This window comes from Octopus bimaculoides, chromosome 14, assembly GCF_046866305.1.
Source record: "Octopus bimaculoides isolate indiv1 chromosome 14, ASM4686630v1, whole genome shotgun sequence".
NCBI classification, from domain to species: domain Eukaryota; kingdom Metazoa; phylum Mollusca; class Cephalopoda; order Octopoda; family Octopodidae; genus Octopus; species Octopus bimaculoides.
In genome coordinates, this window is record NC_142941.1 from 4319376 (window position 1) to 4339958 (window position 20583).

Sequence of the window (20583 nt, forward strand, 5' to 3'; positions counted from 1 at the left end):
CGGAGATCTATACTTTTGCGGAATTTGTAAGAAGGGCTTCTGTAACCAGTTTTTCTTGAAAACTCACGAGAAAACCCATGGAATTGTAGAGGATAGCCATTCAAAACAGATTAGTTGTGAGTTTTGTGGCGAGGTTTTTGCACAGCAAAGTGAGTTGAAGGTACACATACAAACTCATACACCAGCGGAGAAACGCTACAGCTGCCAGATTTGTGGGGAGCAGTTTTTACACAGGGTTTCATTAACAAACCATAAATGTCCAGCAGCAAGCAGCAACTCGAACAGCTGCAGGATGTACTCAAAACTGCCCCAACAGACCGTGGAGCCAAGCAGCTCGAACATAACAAACGACAAGACTGTATATAATTCGTCTCCTTCGTCATGTGATTCTTTAGCTCATGTCAAGGATATTGTTAGCACACAGAAAATCAGCTCGTTGAAAAACAATAGTAGATCTTGTACAACGGTCCAACAGGAGTCACACCGAGATACACAAGTCCCTCCTGTGCGACCGCAGCCATCACCAGCTTCTTCTTCATCATACTTGCATGGCATGCCTCATATTTGGGAAAATAACTACCTCTGGTCACGAGGTTACCCCATGCCACCCTTGTTAGGCTCAAGTTGGGCAGCAAATGTGCCCAGCGGTGTCTCCTGTGGTCCAAAACAAACAAAGTAAAGGACATCTGTATTAATTAGTTCTCCCTATAACAACACTGATCATATATCTACATTAACGAGTACTCTCTCTTCCATTAACTAAACACAAAAAGGACAACCCCCCCCCTTTTATCAATGACTGCTTCCTCGTTCAGGGCTAAACACCCTTGAGATACGTTAACGAGCACACCCTTATCTGTACTAATTAAAACAATGAGTGTTACTGTCATCAAAGCTAACATTGCACCTTATTACAGAGTACTCTATCAAAATTAACAAATCCTGTATTAAATAGACACTCCCTGTATGAAAACACTGTGTAAATTAATTAATGCTCCCTGCTCCCTCCCCCCATACACCAAATGACATTAACGAACGAAGACATGGAAGAAACTATGTAATAACTTACAGACATATTCTCTCGCCACTTGGACCATTTTATTTTAGGTATGTCCTATGTACAGTGACTACAAATGTCTCCTCTCCCCTGTCAATGAAGTGAGCCTTGTCCAAAATAGAGTTGAACAGGTCACTTATTTTTGTTGTGTTATCATCTTTTATTTTTTTGTGCGTGTTTTTGTTTTTGTTTTGTTTTTTCTCTTCTAATTAGTTAATTCCTTCATTTGTAGATTACCATTCGTTAGGAACATTAATCAAATATTTGTTGTTATTAATCAGATATTTGTTATTATTGCTAATATTATAATTATTATTGCTGCTGAAGGTCGGGGCTGAGCTGGCAGAACCCTCAAAGAGTTGGACAAAATGCTTTGCAGCATTTCTTCCAAATCATTCTGTTCTGAGTTCAATTCCCACCAAGGTCAACTTTGCTTTTCATCCTTTTGGGGGTCAATAAAATAAAGTACCACTCAACTACAGGGGTCAATGTAATCAAGCTGCAACCTCTCACTAAAATTGCTGGCCTTGTGCCAAAATTAGAAAGGATTACTGTTATTATTATTATTATTATTATTAAGGAGCTAAGCTATCAGAATTGTTAGCATATTGGACGAAATGCTTAGCAGCATTTCTTCCAAATCATTATGTTCTGGATTCAAATCCTCCTGAGGTCAACTCTGCCTTTCATCCTTTTGGGGGTCGATAAAATAAAGTACCAACCAAATACTGAGGTTTATGTATTCGACTTGCTCTCTCGTCCCCTAAAAAAATTTCTGGCCTTGTGCCAAAAATTTGAAACGGCTATTATTATTATTATTATTAGCATGTTGGGAAAAATGGTTTGTGGCATTTTGTCCCTCTTTGTTCTGAGTTCAAATTCCGCCGAGGTAGACTTTGCCTTTCATCCTTTCGAGGTCAATAAATTAAGTACCAGTGAAACACTGGGGTCGATGTAATTGACTAGTCCCTTGCCCCCAAATTTCAGGCTTTGTGCCTTTATTTTCAATGTAACGTGTGCCCCTCTGAGGCACAATAGCACTTGTATATGGGATTGAACTTGCAGTGTTATAGTTTGTATAAGTGCATCATAACATCTTGATCAGTTTAGGAAGTATATGAGGGAGAGAATGACTACTCAATCAGCAGTATTGATCTCAGCATTGAACACCTCTAAATCCCTCCAATGATTATTCAACCTACAAGAAATAGCTATGAAACAGTCCTCAAATTCCAAGTACCACCCTAAAACACTGAAGCATACATTGTATGATGTAGTCTTAGATATACTAAAACATGATGGCCATTGTTGGAATGTCCTTCACCAAAAGTCGAATAGACAACAATAGTAACTTCAGTAGTCATGAGCCAATGAAGGAAACCTCTAGGTGGTCACTTAATCTGCTAGAAACAACAACCAAATTTCTCACAAAACACTGCCTACTGTTTCTTTATAAAGAAACATTGAATGATGTAGTCTTAGATATGCTATGCCTGTAATAAAAAAAAAAATAGGGAAAAAATCCCATGGTATGGTCAAAGCTGTAACATCCTTGGCCATTGGTTGGAGCAGAGGTGAAGGTAGCGCAATAATAATTTCGGTCTTTAGATTCAGTAATATCTTTAAAATAAGGACTATGTATTTTAACTCCCTCCATTTCTGCATAAACAGGATGACCACCACTACATCATCACTGATTGTGTAATGAGAACTCATCCCTTACCTCATTCTTCCTCTTCCTTTGTGATTGACCAGGATCACACCACCCTCAACATGGGCCTAAGGTTATTGGCCCTTGCCCTCAACAGAGCAGACCACAACTTCATGAATGTCATATGTTATATGACTTACTGCCATTTGTTATATCATCATATCACATCATATCACAATGTGATATCACATCATTGCACTGTCTTAGTGTCACATATCATATTGTCACATTGTCATACTGCCACATATCACATGTCACACGGTCATATCACAATGCATCACAATGTCATATGTGACGTCATATTGTAAGGCAACAAAGTGGCAAGCTGACACAATCTTAAGCCCACTGTGCAAAATGCTTAGTGGCATTCATTCATTTTTATTTTCTGAGTTCAAATTCCACTTGATTTTGCCTTTCATCCTTTCGGGGTCAATATTATAAGTACCAGCTGAGTGCTGGGGTCGATGTAGGCAACTTACACCCTGCAAAATTGCAGGCCTTGTGCCAAAATTTGAAATCTCTGTTGTATCATATGCTAAAAAAAAAAACAGTCTGCTTTTTTATTCCCTAAACTATATTTAAGGATAGTATCAAAGGGGAATTAAAATGACAGTTTCTCTTCCCTGAATATGTCACAAAAGGGGACCCAGTTGTCAGTATTACTTTTGGGGTAAGCACTAGGTCTCCAAATATACAGCAAGACAGAACCAAATTACATTCAGGCTCTGGAGGCGAAAGGGTCTTTCAATATTCAAGAATGGTCGTTTTTCGTTTTTTTAGGGAAGAATCCAGCAGGACCCCCCTTTGACTCTTTGCCTACCTCAGACCAATGTAGCAATCAAACCCCTACTTCTCATGCAACCTAGTGAACAGGACTTCCTCACTACAGCAATGGGTTTCTTCTCTTCAATGGGAGAAAAGGTGTGGGATGAAGGTGCAGAGCTAATAACCCTGACTCTGGTACTGTTGACCCCTAAATTAAAGGTGCAATTCAATGTGTTGCTACAACAAACAGCCTTTCTGAAACAAATGAACATAGAAGAAACAGTATGTATATACATGTGTGTGTGTGTATATATATATACATATATATATCTGTACACCACCTCAAACACTTTATACATATATATATGTGTGTGTGTAGGGTATATATACATGCATATATATATGTATGTATGCATGTATGTATACATAAACATGTATGTATACATTTATATATATATATATGAATGAAGAAAAGTGTTTCTTTCTTGTATCCGACTCATTCTATTCTCTGTTGTTAAACACACACACATATCCTCATTTATGGTGTGTATATATATATATATATGTATATATATAAATATATATGTTAGTGTGTATTTGTGCGTATATATATATATATATTCACATGTGCATATGTTACACACGTACACTTGTATATATAAATGTGTGTGTGTGTGTGTGTCTATATATATGTATATATATTCATATGTATATGCATGTGTATTTACACATAGACTTATATATATATATATATATATATATATGTGTGTGTGTGTGTGTATTTTTGTATGTATATATAAATACCCATTATTATTATGTTTGAGAGATTTTCAAAGAATGTCTATATGTTTGTCTATGCACGTGTGTGTGTGTGTGTGTGTATGTACATACACATCCACACATTTATATATGTATGTGTGTATAGAGTATGCCTAAATATATATAAATATATATATATAAATATATATATATATATATATATACATATATATATATATATATATATATATATATATATATATATACACACACACACATATATATATATATATATATATATATATATATATATATATATATATATATATATATATATATATATATATATATATATACATACATATATATATATATATATTAAAACTATATAAATACATCCAATCTGTACAAATATATTATGCAGTATGTGTTGTAACTAAGACTTCAAACGCATACTTTAAGTTTCATTTTACAGTCACCATCACCCCTGTATGTAGGGGGAGGGGGAGATGTAATCCTCTTTGGGGATTTGATGAAACGAATTACTATTATTATTATTATTATTATTATTATTATAAAATATTATTATTGATATTTCAGGATAATAATAACAATAATAATAATAATAATAATAACAATAAAAGAAGCTAAAGAAGACTGTTTGAATATTTCAATAAACCTAACCATTCTTTGTGAATTTACTTCAACATAAAACACTGTGATTGTGTGAAATAAATAGCCAAAAAAAAAAAAAAACTAAAACAATAGCCTGTTCTTTTGATTTTGTTGTGTGTACCCCTCTTATATGACGGCTGTAGAGGGTGGGGGGTCTTGTCTTGTTAGATACCTGGTAACTTTACTGGTGCTCGTGCCACAGAAAAATACACCCAGTACACTCTGTGAAGTGGTTGGTTTTAGGAAGGGCCCCCAACTGGTGTAACCATGACACAGCAGATGCTGGAGCTTGGTGTGATTCTCTTACTTGCCACCCCCTCTTGGACCCTCCAACCCAAACTAGCAAAAACAGACATTGAATGCTGATGATGATGATGACGAGTCTTGGGTACTTTTCAACTAGCACATCGCAGACTTGATCAAGTTGCTCAGCATTGATGGCGCGACTGTTCAGCACAAGCTTGGCACACAAACTTTTTCCTCAGCCTAATATATATACTTACATATAAACATATATATAATACACATACTCACATATCCTTGATTTGTTTAACATCTGATTTTCTAAGCAAGTAGGGCTTGGATGGGAATTGGAGGCATCATTTTATGGTTGGATGCTTTCCAGAAAAGAATATTTTTTCTACAGTGAGCTGGCTGAATTGTTAGCACACTCGGCAAAATGCTCAGTGGCGTTTCGTCTGTCTTTACATTCCGAGTTCAAATTCCGCCAAGGTTGATTTTGCCTTTCAGGATTGATAAAAAACTACCAGTTGAACACTGAAGCCAATATAATCAATTTATTCCCCAAAATTGCTGGTCTTAAGCCAAAATTTAAAATCAATATTTTTTCTGCTACCTCTTAAACCATATTAATGGATAGAAAGAGGTTGGGGTTTATCATTGCAACAGGTAATGATAAAATAGTAATTTCCTCATAAAGTTATAACAGTTTATAAACAGGAGGCTGGTATTATCTTGAATAGAACTGCTTCTAAGAGCTTGTTTGGATAAAAATCAGCTGATGAGACTTAGAGGTAAATCATTGAACTTCACATCCTCACAGTTTTATCATCCGACAACAGCTGTGAATGATGAGGTGTCAGATCAATTCAGTTATGTATTTGACGAAGAAATCAATCAATCTCTTCCACCAGATGTTCTCATTTTGATTGGAGATGGAAAAACTAACAACAAAATCAGTAACTGTGGACATTTTCAGTTTGGGCATTGAGAATAATCAGGGAAGCCCTTTTGTTGAATTCTGATAATCGAAATATTTTTATTTCTAAAACATGATGTAACCAATATCATAGGCAACTTTACAATTGTATTTCGACTAATTGCAAGCCTCATAAAAAAAAAAAAAAGAAATACCAATTTATAGTCCAACAACAATGGAAGTGTAGAAATAAGGTCTGTTAAAATAGGTTAAACTACATTCATCAGCTGATTGCAATAATGACCATCAACTTGTTACAATAATTAAATAATATTTCAATAAAAAGATTAAAACATCAAGAAAATACAATTTTGCAAACATTCTAAATGAATCTAATGTCAAAATAAAAAAAAAATATTTCAAAAACTTTGGCAATGTAAAGAAAAAGAGTGACCTGGAAGAACTGTGAAATAAAGCTAAAAAATTGTTTTATAAATAGCAGGAAAAATATCAAAGTAAGAGAAAAAAAACTGACTGAAATGGTTAACAGATGAGACATGAGATAAGAAGGACTAAAAAAACTCAGAGATCTGACACCATTTGAATGTAAAGAATGAAAGAAACAATTGAGCAATGAAATTCAATATGCGATAAAAGAAAGAGAAGCAGGAAAAGAACAAGAAAATTTATGATGAGAATGAAAAAAATTGAGTAAGAAACACTAATAAAGATCTTTACAAAGCAATGAAGATAATATGAAGAAAATTTGCACCAAGAATTGATGTTATCAAAGAGAAATATGGTAATATGCTTTATGAAGGGAAAAGTTTGTACGAAAGATGGAAAGAAAACTGCTGCAGCTTATTCAAGAATACAACAGGGAATAATCAAAGAGAATGCAATCATAATAATCAAAGTAAAAATTGTGTTAGAGAAAGAGGGAGAGAAAAAGAATGTCCGCCATTCATGTCTGGAGTAAAGAGAAATTGTTACAGTGTTTATGTATAAAAATATGGAACCTAAATTTATGGCCAAATGATTGGTCTAAACCAATTTTGATGCCATTGCCAAAGCAAAAGAAGACATAACACAATGTAAAAACAACAAGACAAATAACGTGAGTAAAATGTTATTAAAGATCATTGGTGAAGGAATGAAGGATCTTATTTAGAAAGCTAGAATGTCAAAGAATGGTAAAAAAAAAAAATGTTCTTTTGGCTGAGTCTGTTTTCCCCACCTCCACCATGACCACCACCACTAGAACATACTTGTTATACAGAAACGTTAGCATGCCAGGCGAAATGCTTAGTGGTATTTCGTCTGAGTTCAAATTCAGCCGAGGTCGACTTGGTCTTTCATCCTTTCGGGGTCAATAAATTAAGTACCATATTTGGTGCCTATGTAATGCTTACCCTAGAATAGTACCTCTGGAATATAAACCCCTCAACAAAATATTCTGTGTGATCCTCATTCAGGTGAGGACATTGGTTTATTGGGACCCAATGGATTACGCCTGTTCATTTGAACATCCTGCACAACTGGTTTGTTGCTCAACCAGACGCATTTATCTATCCTTGTCACCCATAGTGTGTGTGCCCCCTCTAGTTCCACTACTCAGTACTCTCTTCCTTCTTCTCCAAAACGTCTATCTTTTGGAATTCCCACCCTGTCAGTACCGTCATAAGGCATGGGTACACTGGGCAGGGCAATTGCACAGAGTGGGGTTGAGTGCAGGAACTTGCGGCTCTAAGGGATCAATTCTGATCCATATGTGCTGTCACTCACTGACAATAAATACTTATAGAGCCCAGTGAGGTGATTTGCCTAGGAGCCTATAATGTTGTTAAGACAGCCTGGCGCCCTGTTCAAGTTTTTCCTTCCAGCCGTTAACTTGCTAGTGTCCAAATATAACATCAACGAACCGTCGTTTTCAGTAGTCTCAAGGGTCTATTAGAATAAATAAATAAAAATAATGATTAACGGTAGAAGAAAAAATTATAGAGACAGCAAGTAGATAAGGTGAAGTTAAGGTTGGTTATAGAATGAGAAACCACAAAAATAAATTCTTAACAGTCTAGTACAACTCCCAACCATTGATCTTTAACCACAAGAGCACACAAAATATATTAATTCTGAATTGCACAATATGTGTCTTTGAGGACAATTCAGCTGGTCGCATCACAATATTAATACAGAAAATTCTTCCGCGATCGCCAAATAAACAACAATTAAAGTTTCAGAGAAAGTGAAAGTGACACACGAAAGCAAATGGTAGACAGTAAGATAGATACGTTGTTTATATGCGTGGGTTTATGTTGTAATAAAAACAATTTTACATGAAACAGGAGGATTACTCAATTCTTTTGATAATGTACAAATTTATTCTTTCACAAGAAAAGTATTGACCGTAACTTCGAAGTTTCGGCAAGCTATATACGTAAGCAGATTATATATATATATATATATATATATATATATATATACACACACACACACTCACTTGCACTTATCAAGTTTGATAAGAGTCAATGAACGAAACTCTCGGCCTGTGACTCACTGTTACTTCTGTTAAATATTAATATATATATATATATATATATATATATATATACACACACACAGCATTCAAACACTCTATAGCACGTCAGTAGCCGTACGCACACACTGAGGAGCGCGCGAGATGGAAGATAATAATTTCTTTATCAGGTTAGTGGCTGCAGTTTACCGCCACCAGTGGCAAAAAAATTTTTTTTTTTAATCATTAAACACCGCACTCGCCACCATTTCACCAACACTATCACTACCGCTATCTCCACTCCATCGTGTCCCTCGCCGCCGCCCCTTCTACATCATTATATTAACGCCGCTACCACCTCTTCCTCGCCACCACCATCTTACTATCATAATTACTCTCCCCTGCTTCTCCCTCTTTTGTGAATATATTTTTTGCCAGTCATTCCGTGTACTCTCCAGGCAAGAGAGATAAACATGTCCCCTTACCATTAACCGGTGCATGTCCCCCTTGAAAAAAGTACTGTTTCAGACTGGTGTTCACTTCGATCCCCCCACTATATTTGTTTTTACATTGACAATCGTTTAAGAACAATACTTTAAAATTTAGTGAGTTATCAATATAAAATAAATATTTGGAAAATACATGTACACTTCGGCCAATATTTCCACCCATTTTTTAAATACACATATGAATGTATACGTTCTTTAGATGACACAGAAAAAATAGACTCAAAACAGGGAGTCTATACTTTTATTCGCCAGTATATACATAAATGACCGAAGGAATGAGAGTTCGTTGCATTTAGCAAAATATGAAATATATTCTTGTATTAAAAGATGGTATTTCTGGCGTAGGGCTCCAGTTTAAGCAAATTTGATAAAAGATTTCAGGGAACAGAAGTCATAAAGACCCAAATCGGTCCACTTATCCTATACTAAGTTATCGGCCCGTGGCAACACACACACACACGCATACACAGTATGACTCACTTACTGACTCTCACACATACAGTTTCATACACACACACACTATATTTGTTTCGAGCCAGTTCCGCTTTTTCGTGCAGTTTGAAATTAGAGGGAGAGTGGCAGATCTATGTAGAGAGAGAGAGAAAGTGTTATAAGAGGGAGGTATACAATTGATACAATAATAAATAGACAGGGGGAGAGATCCTACTACCACTACTCCTCATAGAGCATCCATGAAGCGAGAGGAAAAGACTGAAATTTAGTGAGAAGAGATTGCAATAGATAAACAGAGAGGGGTAAGATTGAACTACTACTACTACTCTGGAGCATCTACGAAACGGTAAGTTTGAAACTGGAGAAGGAGAGAGAGAGAGAGACGAAGATTTATATATGTATATATAGAGAGAGCAAGATATATATATATATATATATATAGAGAGAGAGAGAGAGAGAGACAGAGTGAGAGAATACAGAGAAAGTGAGAGGGGAGAGAAAATATATATATATATATATATAGAGAGAGAGAGAGAGAGAGACAGACAGACAGAGTAAGAAAGAAGGAGGGAGAATGATATAAATATAGAGTGAGAGACGGGAAGGGAGAGATAATATGTGTGTGAGAGAGAGGAGGTGACAAAGAGAGAGAGAGTATTGTAGAAGGAATAATGTGTAATAGAGAAATAAAGAGAGGAAGATAGACAGAGAGAAACGTACACATGCAGAGAAAAAAGATAGATAGAGCGCTGTAGAGAGGGTGAGTTACTACTACTACCACTACTATTACTACTACTACTACTATTACTCATGTGGAGCAACGGTGATACGGTAAGTTTGATGAATAATAAATATACTGATGATGTGAGTGAAGAAAACAATAGACCTTGAGTTTTGTTTCCTCTGCCTCTGTGTGTGTGTGTGTGTGTTTATATATAATATACACACGTATGTATATATGTATGGAGAGAGAGAGAGAGATAAGAGAGGGAAAGAGTGAATGGTAGAGCAAGGTTTCATGTGTGTGTATAATATATAAATATGAGTGTATGTGTGTGTGTGTACATTCATATGTTTATATATATATATATGTGTGTGTGTTGGACACATTTGTTAACTGCCATAATAATGTTTTCAGTTCTGCTTTTTTTTTCGGATCAAAGATCTCAGAAAAACTACAGTTCCTCTGTTTGTGTGTATGTCTATGTCTCTCTCACTCTTTCTCTCCCCATATATATATATACATACGTGTATGTATGTGTATAGTTATGGACATGCAACACAGCACACACACACACACACGTGTATATATATATGTGTGTGTATATATATCTCAGTTGATGTGGCTTCTCCATCGAGAAAGATTTTTGAAATCAGAACTATTCTTGTTTATTATATAAATGATTTATAGGGTCGGGGTTGCTTTCTGACTTGTTAAAACTTGTAATATATATGTATACACACAACACACACACGTATTTGATACTTAATACATCTCTCTCTCTCTCTCTCTGTATATATATATATACATCCGTACATATGTATTGAAGATGAAATATTTAACGAATTACTGCTTCTGTATATATATATGTATATATATAGGGATTGGAGATTTATGTGTGTAGAATCCCGCCAAAGCTGGTTATGTCCGTAATCTTGCGATGGAGAGGGTGGGGGATAGAAAAGGGTCCAGTAATATACGTGGGTCGAATATACTTTGCCTTACATGCATATGATATACACGTCTTCTGTAGACACAAAGATTCTTGTTTTCATATCTGTTGTGGTGTTACATGACCATAACTATATTTACAACCTATAATACCGTTTGTATATGTAAATGCAGTACGTATACATTTGATTGTGTGTGTGTGTATATATATATATATATATATATATATATATGTGTGTGTGTGTGTGTTTCTCTGATGTTCCGTTATAAACGTAACTTGGAAGATAGTGAAAGGCTGTGGTGAAGGAAACAGTATTTTGTCTTGAAAGTTGCGAATATTTTTGCAAATCACAGCTATATACTCAAACATATGTACTGTACATGTTTATACTCGTATATCGTATATGTTGTGTGGGTGTCTATATATATTTGTAAATATATGTACGTAAACATATTATATACATACATGTATATATATATATATATATATATAATGTGTTTATATTATGTGTGTGTTTGTAAATATGTGCATGTATGTATGTTTGTATATATATATGTCATCATCATCATCGTCATCTGTCCGTTTTCTAAGCTGACATGGGTTGGAGGGTTTGGCAGAGCCCAGCGAACGGCAGGACTACATCGTGCTCCAGCTTTGGCAGTATTTCCACGGCCCGATTCCCTTCCTAACGCCAACCACTTTATAGTGCTTACTGGGTGGCTTTTTTCATGTCACCGGCACCAGCAGGGTTGCCAAGTAACCTATGTGCGCGCGTGTGTGTATACATGTTCAGTTTATATATGAATGAATATATATTTGTGTGTGTGTGTTTTGTGTTTACATTTTCACTGATCACTTCACAAGTTGAAGTTGTTGTCGTCTTCCTTGTCAAGAAATATTCTACTGATTTTGCACCCCTGAAAGGCTTATGGAATGAAGAGATCCTTTACTCAATAAACAGATAATGGCTAGCAATGAGAAGGGCTTCTTCAGGAAGCCTAAATATGGACTATGAAGAAAGAACTTAAAGATTGCCTCTTGGGAAGGCTCAAAATAGGCCTGAGCACAAAACCAAAGAGGAAATTTAGGAACACATTCCACCCATCTTCATTATTATTGCTCAACATAGTACAGGTTTCAGTGGCCAATGTTATTGTCCTGAACAGCAGACCATATCAAGATGTTATATTTTGATGACTTCTATACCTCAATGGGAGACAAAAATCTGTCCAATTACGGTGATGTTATTGGCAGAGAAAAACAACATGATACTGAGTTCTTACTGTAACTAATGGTGGTTGGAAACAAGATGAGGACAAATATCCGTCGAATGTAAATAATGGCACTGTGTTGTTTGTCTTGTCTGGTTTGTGGATATTTAAATTTAAATGCCTTTTTAGCCCAGTGTGGCTCTGAGAGGTCTTACTACAAATATGGCATATGAGTGTGTCTGCTGGAATGAGCTTGATATCATTTGGACCAACTGTAGAAAGATGAGTTCTGAGATGTGCCTTTGAAACAAAGAAATCATCCCTCAGATTCAGCAACTGAGGGATGACTCTGTAGTTCTCTTTTCATTTTTGAGGCAGATTATTTATAGTGTGACGCCCTTCCTGCCATCACTCCTCACCACTCATGCACACACAAATATATGACTAGCTTCGTTTAGTTTCCATCTACCAAATCCTCTCACAAGACTTTGGTTGTCCCAGGGCTATAGTAGAGAACACTTGCCCCAAGTGCCATGCAGTGGTATTGAACCTGAAACTAAGAGGTTGGGAAGCACACACACACATATGCATGGCCCTCATTCTGGTGGCACGTAAAAGCACCCACTACACACTCGGAGTGGTTGGCGAAAGGAAGGGCATCCAGCTGTAGAAACTCTGCCAGATCAGATTGGAGCCTGGTGCAGCCTTCTGGTTCGCCAGTCCTCAGTCAAACCATCCAACCCATGCCAGCATAAAAAGCAGACATTAAACGACAATGATGATGATGATGATGATAGATAAAACTTACTTGGAAGAGGATGGATTCATGGCGTTCAGTCATATAATAATATAAATAATATGTATATATATACATTTCACTGTCTGTGTTTGTACCTCTCTCTCTCTTTCTCTCACACAGTGTTTGGCCCTCTACCTCTCTCTCTCTCATTCTGTTTGTCCTTCTACCTCTCTCTCTCATTCTGCTTGTCCTTCTACCTCTCTCTCTCACTCTCACTCTGTGTTTGTCCATCTATCTCTCTCTCTCACTCTGTCCCTCCCTCTCTTTCTCTTTCTCTCTCTCTCTCTCTCCCTCTCTCTCTCTCTCCCCCTCTCCCCTTTATATCTCTCATAATTTTTCTAACTTGTATCTTACCCCAGGTTCACCTGTCTGTCTATCCAGCTGACCAATGCTCTGCTACAAGATGATGTCCCAGAATTGGAGACCTTCTGATTTGGTTTTGCCTCAACAACCACCCGTTTTTAACTCCAACAAACCCGACCGTTTGTGTGTATATTGCTTTCATCTTTATCAACTTTAAGAAGGAGGAGAAAAAAAAAAGCCAAAGGATTATTTTCAAATCCATTCCCAGATCTGAACTCTTCTTACGCATAATATCTCATCATCTCCACATTTTTAATTATTACAAGAGGAAATTTTCTTGTTTTATATTAAATTTCATAGACACCTTTGAACCCTACAATAGTGGGGACACTTACACCTTTAGAATAATGTGATTGGTTTGTTTAGGCTATTGATAAATCATCAGAATGTACCCTGTTTGACTGACCATAGGTGGACTGTGCACTGTATATCTACCATTATCTTCTCATTTGTTAATTGGGATTAATTGAGGTGACTACAAGAACATAAGAATATATTGAGTCGAAGATTTGGCAGTGGTGCCAGCACACACACACACACACACACACACACACACACACACACATGCACACGTTTGGTATGTGTTCAGATCAGAGTTAAAACATTCCAGGATATATAAAATGTGAAAGACTGAAGACGTGTCGGGAATGTTCCAAGCCTAGTGGTGGTGATAATATTAATGATTACAATAAAAGAATACAGAAACAGCTGCAATAATATTAATAATAATAATAATAATAGTAATAATATATTAATAACGGTTATAATATAAATAATAGTGTGAAAGAGCAAACTGAAAATGTACCAGATGCAGTGTGGGGGCAAACAGCAGATTAACAATAATTGTTGTGGAATTAATAATGATAGTCAGGCTGAGGTACACACGTGCGGTGGGACAGCATCACAGAATGGATTTACAAACTTTATGGAGCTGATCAAGAAGCCGGACAAGTCCCGGGACAAACCTTTCAAATGTGGAATTTGTCGTAAAGGATTTACATTGAAAGCCTACCTGAATCGACACCTGTTGGCCCCTGAACCCGGTAAACACTTCCCCTGTAGTTATTGCAGCAAGATCTTTCCTCAGAGGGACCGCCTCGAAACACATGAACGCACCCACACGGGGGTCAAGCCGTTTGTCTGTAACATTTGCTCCAAGTCGTTTTCACAAAAGTCGCACCTGAACACTCACAAACACGTCCACACCGGCACAAAGTCGCCAAACGCCGTCGACCGGAGCATGAAGCGCCGCAAAACCCTGGCGATGACAATGATGATGAATTCCATGCAACAGCACCAGCACCAGCAACAGCAGCAACAGCAGCAGCAACAACAGCAGCAGCAGCAGCAACATCATCACCACCATCAGCATCACCAGCATCACCAACAACATCAGCACCACCTTCAGCATCAGCATCAACACCAGCATCAACACCACCAACATCAGCACCAGCACCATCAGCACCAACATCAGCATCATCAACACCAGCATCACCAGCATCATCATCAGTTCCATCATTTTGAGAACCACAGCAAGACCTGCCCCCAACATCTTAACCAGATGGGCAAACGCAAAACTGGGCCAGGCAGCTCAGATAAACCCTTTAAGTGTGATGTGTGTCGGAAAGGCTTCACCCTGAAGGCCTACCTCAACCGTCACTTATTGGCCCCTGACACAGGTAAACATTTCCCTTGCTCTTACTGCCACAAGGTTTTTCCCCAAAGGGACCGACTGGAGAATCATGAAAGAACTCACACTGGGGTGAAACCATTCCATTGTACAATATGTGGCAAGAACTTTGCCCAAAAGTCCCATTTAAACAAGCACCAAAATGTCCACAAAGCAGATCGGATGTCGGGAACCAGTGTGCCTTCAGCTTCAGTCACTTCAACCTCGTCGTCGTCAGGCGCTAACCAAGCCCCAAACCTTCCGAAACCTCCATCGATGATTTCACCTCAAGCTTCGTCCTCTTCAGGGACCTACTCTTCCCAGATGATTAACCAAACTGCAGCGATACACAAACAGGCTGTTATGACAACAAACACACAGTATTCACAACAGCAAATCAAATATTCTACTTCGGCCCCGCAGCAGCAGCAACAACAACAACAACAGCAACCAGCTGCCCAGAAAGATCCATCGACAATGTCGGCCTGCTCGCATCAGATGATGCATCAACATGCACCACTGAGGCAACAACAGCAGCAACAGCCGCAACAGCAACAGCAGCAGGCACCACCACCACCACCGCCTCCACCACCATCTCAGCAGTCATCGAACATGACTGCAACATCGACGATGAACACAGCCACCTACCATCAACAAATGGTGCCGCAAAGAGCTGCTGAGAATAATTATAACTGGAAACGTAACGCTGCCATAACAGCTAGCTGGAATGCAGGCTGGACAAACACATCGAACCCAACTTATGGCCAGAGGAAATGTGAGAGCCAAGAGGCTGTCCACAACATTCAGACATTGATGCAGTGAAACTAGTTTGAAGATGAGGAAGAGTAAGAGCAAGAAGAGGAATATGGAAAAGATTATTGAAGTAATTAAAGGAATGAGCTGTGTCTGGGTGAGGCAGAGGCGGTGAGAGGAATCAAGGTGGTGGACTGTTGACAATACGGTCACCAGTTCAAACCTTAGTGCAACTCATGTGTTGTGTCCCTGCACAAGACATGTAGCTGTGTTTGCCCCACTACTTCATGGGGTTGAGCAGCTGGTGGTTGGAAGGGCAGCCAACAAGAAAACAATTTGATTGCTCCAACAAAAAAGGGAAAAGATATCCTAGTCATGATAGCTTTGAAAAATGGATTAAAAAAAAAAAGAATTAAACTACAATAAACAAAACAAAAACATATCGCTTAACAATTGATGCACCACCACAAGTGTCTATATGAATATCTACACACTTGCTAGAAGTGGTGGATATATAAAACAAGAAGTTCAGATCAAGTATTTGAGCTCAAACATTTCTATCATTGAATCAGAACGACATATTTGAGACCTTGGCTCAAGCATCTGTATTAATCATTTAAGGATCTTGGCTCATGAAACCATTAAAAACATTCGGAGACTTAGTTCAAACATCTGTATAATCATTTGAAATCTTGGCTCAAGCATCTGTTCAACTATTTGTGGTCTTGACCTCAAGCATCTGTGTAATCATTTGGGGATCTTGGCTCAATCTGTCATTAAAAACATTTGGAGACTTGGCTCAAGCATCTGTTTAAAACATGTAGGATCCTGGCTCAAGCTACTGTTAAAAACATCTAGGGTCTTGGCTCAAGCAGCCAGCAAAACATTTGGAGGTCTTAGCTCAAGCATCTGTTTAACTATTTGGAATCTTGGCTCAAGCAGCCATTTTAAAAAATTTGGTATTTTCGGTTCAGTTATTTGTGTAAACATTTAAGACCGCTATTCAATTGTCCACATAAAAACTTGAGACATCATTTCAATAATCTGTTTAATGAATATTTTGGTTTTTTAATCTCCATTCTCTGTAAAAAATCATTTGGGACCTTAACTCCAATACCTGTATCAACAGTGACTCAGTTTGTGAGACAGATTGAAACAGGGGTACAAATAATTAGGCAATTTTGATTCCTGAGAAAAACCAACACACACAAATAGACACAAATATGAATTGAAGTGAAAGCCATTGACTTGTATGCTGTTTCTCTTTTTTGAGATATTTTCATTATTAAAATAATAATAAAACTAAAAAAAAAAATAAAATGAAATAGCATCCTAATTCTTTATCCACCATCTTAAACAATTGCTGGTTCAATATCAGAGCATGTGGAACCTCAGTATGGTCACTCTAAATTCTAGAAATAGCAGCCAAATTTCCTCCACGCACCCTGCACTTTTAAAAGGGAAAGAGACATTGGAGGATGTAGTCCTCATTACACTTTGCCATAAAGCAAAGATGAGATAATCAAAGCTTTTACACCTTTGATCACTAGTTTCCTAAATCATTGCTGGCCTGGTGTTAAACAGCGACAAGATTGAGAAGATTCTTTAAGACAAATTTTAACCTTTTTGATACGAAACCCACCCGAAACTACACCTGGTTCTACGATAAAAACTTCTTATTTTAAAGATGATCTACGTTAAAACCTACCAGCGAAATTTCATGTCAATTTATGTTCCAAACTATAACTTAATGAAACAATTATTTTACTAAATTCTTTGTTATTTTCAAAATTAATTGGAACAAAGACATATTTCAACAAAGATACAGTAACAAAAGGGTTAAAAAAAAAAAAGGAGTTCTTTGGAATTTAAGAATAAAAGTAAAAAAAAACCTCAAAGAAAAAACTCCTTTATTTCTGTGAGCTAGAATTGAACTGGAATCCTTACAGTCGTCAGCCTGTTGCATTGGCTCATATCAAAGTGTGCGTGTGTATGAAGACATGCTTGCACATACACATTTGTATATTCTTTTACTGTTTTCCTTCATTGGACTGTGGCCATACTGGGGCACCACCTTTATGGGTTTAGTCTGTCGTATTGACCCTAGTACTTATTTTGTCCTTCTCCACTTGTCGAACTGCTAAGTTACAGGAGATGAACAGATACAACTTGAATATCAGTGGATTTTAGACCGGTGTAAACATAAATGCTGATATATATATACATACCTACATATACACACACATACATACACAGACAGTACATACAATATGTGGCGTGCTCTTAAGCAAGTACATAATTCTGTTGCTTGTCTCAGTCAGACTGGTTGACAACAGGTGCCACTTGACAGGTGAATGGTCAGTATACTTTTCTTTTACTTGTTTTAGTCATTAGACTGTGGCCATGCTGGGGCACTGCCCAGAAGGATTTTTAGTCAAATAAATTGACCCAATTACTATTTCTTTTTTTTTTTCAAGCCTGGTAATTATTCTATCAGTCTCTGTTACCAAACTGCTAAGTTACAGGTCATAAATACACCAAACCAGTTGTCAAGGGATGGTGGGTCATAGATACAAAGATACACACATATATATATATATATATATATGACGGGCTTCTTTCAGTTTCCGTCTGCCAAATCTACTCACAAGGCTTTGGTCAACCCAAGCCTATAGTAGAAGACACTTGTCCAAGGTACCATGCAGTGCGACTGAACCCGGAACCATGTTGTCCCAGTTTTTCCCTCCACAACACTCATATAAACATGCTCACTCCCACACCTGTGCCCATGTATGGAAGTCTCCAGGTGAAAAGCAAAGTGGGGAAAATGATTCTTGAAATACCAAAGATGGGATAAAGAATTTCATTGAAGCTTAAAAGACTACACGGCTGTTACTCAGAGTTTCATGTAACAATCGTCAGACAGCTGAGAAGTTTTTTCAGTTTCAATAAAACACTACACACACATATGCTAGTGGTTGGTGTTAGGAAGGGCATCCAGCTGTAAAAATCCTGCCAAAACAGTCACAGAAGTCTGGTGCAGGCTTCAGCCTGGCTGGTTCTTGTGGTGCCACCCCACCCATGTTAGCATGGAAGATGGACGTTAAACGATGATATATATATATATATATACACATATGTTGGCACTATCAGTTACAATGACAAAGGTTCCGGTTTATCTGACCAATGGAACAGCCCGCTTGGGAAAATGAATGTGCAAGTGGCTGAGCACTCCACAGACAGACATACCTAGGGTGATTCAGAGGGACAAGGCTGGCCCTTTGAAATACAGGTACTACTCATTTTTGCCAGCTGAGTGGACTGGAGCAACGTGAAATAAAGTGTCTTGCTCAAGGACACAACAACAATTGTGAACCAAATACCCAGATTATTGAACCACACACTTTCCATATACACATATATACACACACACATATGGTTTTCTAGGGAGTGTTAGTTGAGTTGGTTTAGCTTCTTATCCAGATGAATTTTACTTATCAGTTGTTCTGTCTGGAGCTAAACACTCATCTTCTGACCGTTATTTAAAACAAAGATAAAACCTATTCACAACAGCAAATGTGTTTTTATAACTTCAACAATCAACATTGTGTATTTTCATAAAAATAATGAAAACTTTTTTTTTTTTTTTGTGTCTGTGTTTGAAAAAATGTTGCAGATTTGAAATTATAAAATGGACTGAAAATTTCAATGAGATCGATAAATGAAATTTAAATTAAAATTCAGATTCTGATTTAAAAAAAAAAAAAGAAAAGAAAAAAGTTGATCTTCTTTGTTTGGTCTTTTTTTGTTTTTTAACCCTTTAGCATTTAAACCAGCTGTATCCAGCCCCAATATTCTCCCTGTTTTGTTCAAACCGGCCAGATCCAGCCTCTCACACCTACCCTAAAATGTCATTTTCAAAATAAACAATTACATCATTGTAATTTCAAAGCTACAAAATGATGCCTAATGAATTTAAAGCAATGTTAACGAAGAAGTATTATATTTGACAGAGTAATCTGTATGCTAAGGGGTTAAATTTTGTTTTTTTTTATATATTTTTCATTGTTTTACTATTTTATTGTTTTCTTTCAGTGGATACAAAACAGCAAAAATTGTCATGTTGGGGGTGAATGTATTTTCTTGTTTTCTGAAATTGTTTTTGGATGGTGAATGGCATGGTAAGATCATAGGAGAGGATTGAACATAATATTTTAGGGCACATTCCAAGTTGTTTGTGCATTGAAATCCTGTGAAGGTCACCATTGCTCCTCATCGTTTCAGGGTCGATAAAATAAGTTAATCAATGTCTTACCTCTTGGCAAGTGCAAAGAAAAACATACAACAAAACAGTAGAAAAAATAGAGGAAGGAAGGGAGGGAAAGAAAGGAGAGGAAGGAAGAAAAAAGAGAGAAAGAAGAGGAAGGAAGGGAGAGAGAAAGAATGGAAGAAAGAAGGAAACAGAGAAATGAAGAAAGGAAGAGAGAAGTCCCCCACCCCCCGAGGAGAGTG

The 20583-nt window shown here is 37.2% G+C and overlaps 2 protein-coding genes across 7 annotated transcripts in view; both read left to right on the forward strand.

The window, feature by feature from the left end:
* Positions 1-2194, forward strand: part of LOC106870056 (uncharacterized) — a 14925-nt gene extending 12731 nt beyond the window's left edge. For all 3 annotated transcript variants that reach the window (XM_089363178.1, XM_089363179.1, XM_089363180.1), the window contains exon 2: positions 1-2194. This exon is cut by the window's left edge and continues 4936 nt beyond it. In XM_089363178.1, the coding sequence (XP_089219304.1) occupies positions 1-679 (679 nt within the window). In that variant the 3' untranslated portion in view covers positions 680-2194.
* Positions 2195-8754: 6560 nt separating this feature from the next.
* LOC149132597 (uncharacterized) lies at positions 8755-19855 on the forward strand. Of its 4 annotated transcripts, none has more exons than XM_089363206.1 (2): positions 8755-8832; positions 13646-19855. In XM_089363206.1, the coding sequence occupies exon 2, from the start codon at positions 14449-14451 to the stop codon at positions 16138-16140; it is 1692 nt and encodes a 563-aa protein (XP_089219332.1). In that variant the 5' UTR covers positions 8755-8832; positions 13646-14448; the 3' UTR covers positions 16141-19855. The 4 variants fall into 4 exon arrangements, with proteins under 4 accessions (XP_089219332.1, XP_089219329.1, XP_089219328.1 ...); XM_089363203.1 differs by lacking the exon at positions 8755-8832 and adding an exon at positions 9721-9949; XM_089363202.1 differs by lacking the exon at positions 8755-8832 and adding an exon at positions 10151-10434.
* Positions 19856-20583: the final 728 nt, after the last annotated feature.

What these genes read in the sequence shown, in the direction of transcription:
- LOC149132597 (XM_089363206.1), top strand. Translation starts at nt 14,449, where the DNA reads ATGTACCAGATGCAGTGTGGGGGCAAACAGCAGATTAACAATAATTGT.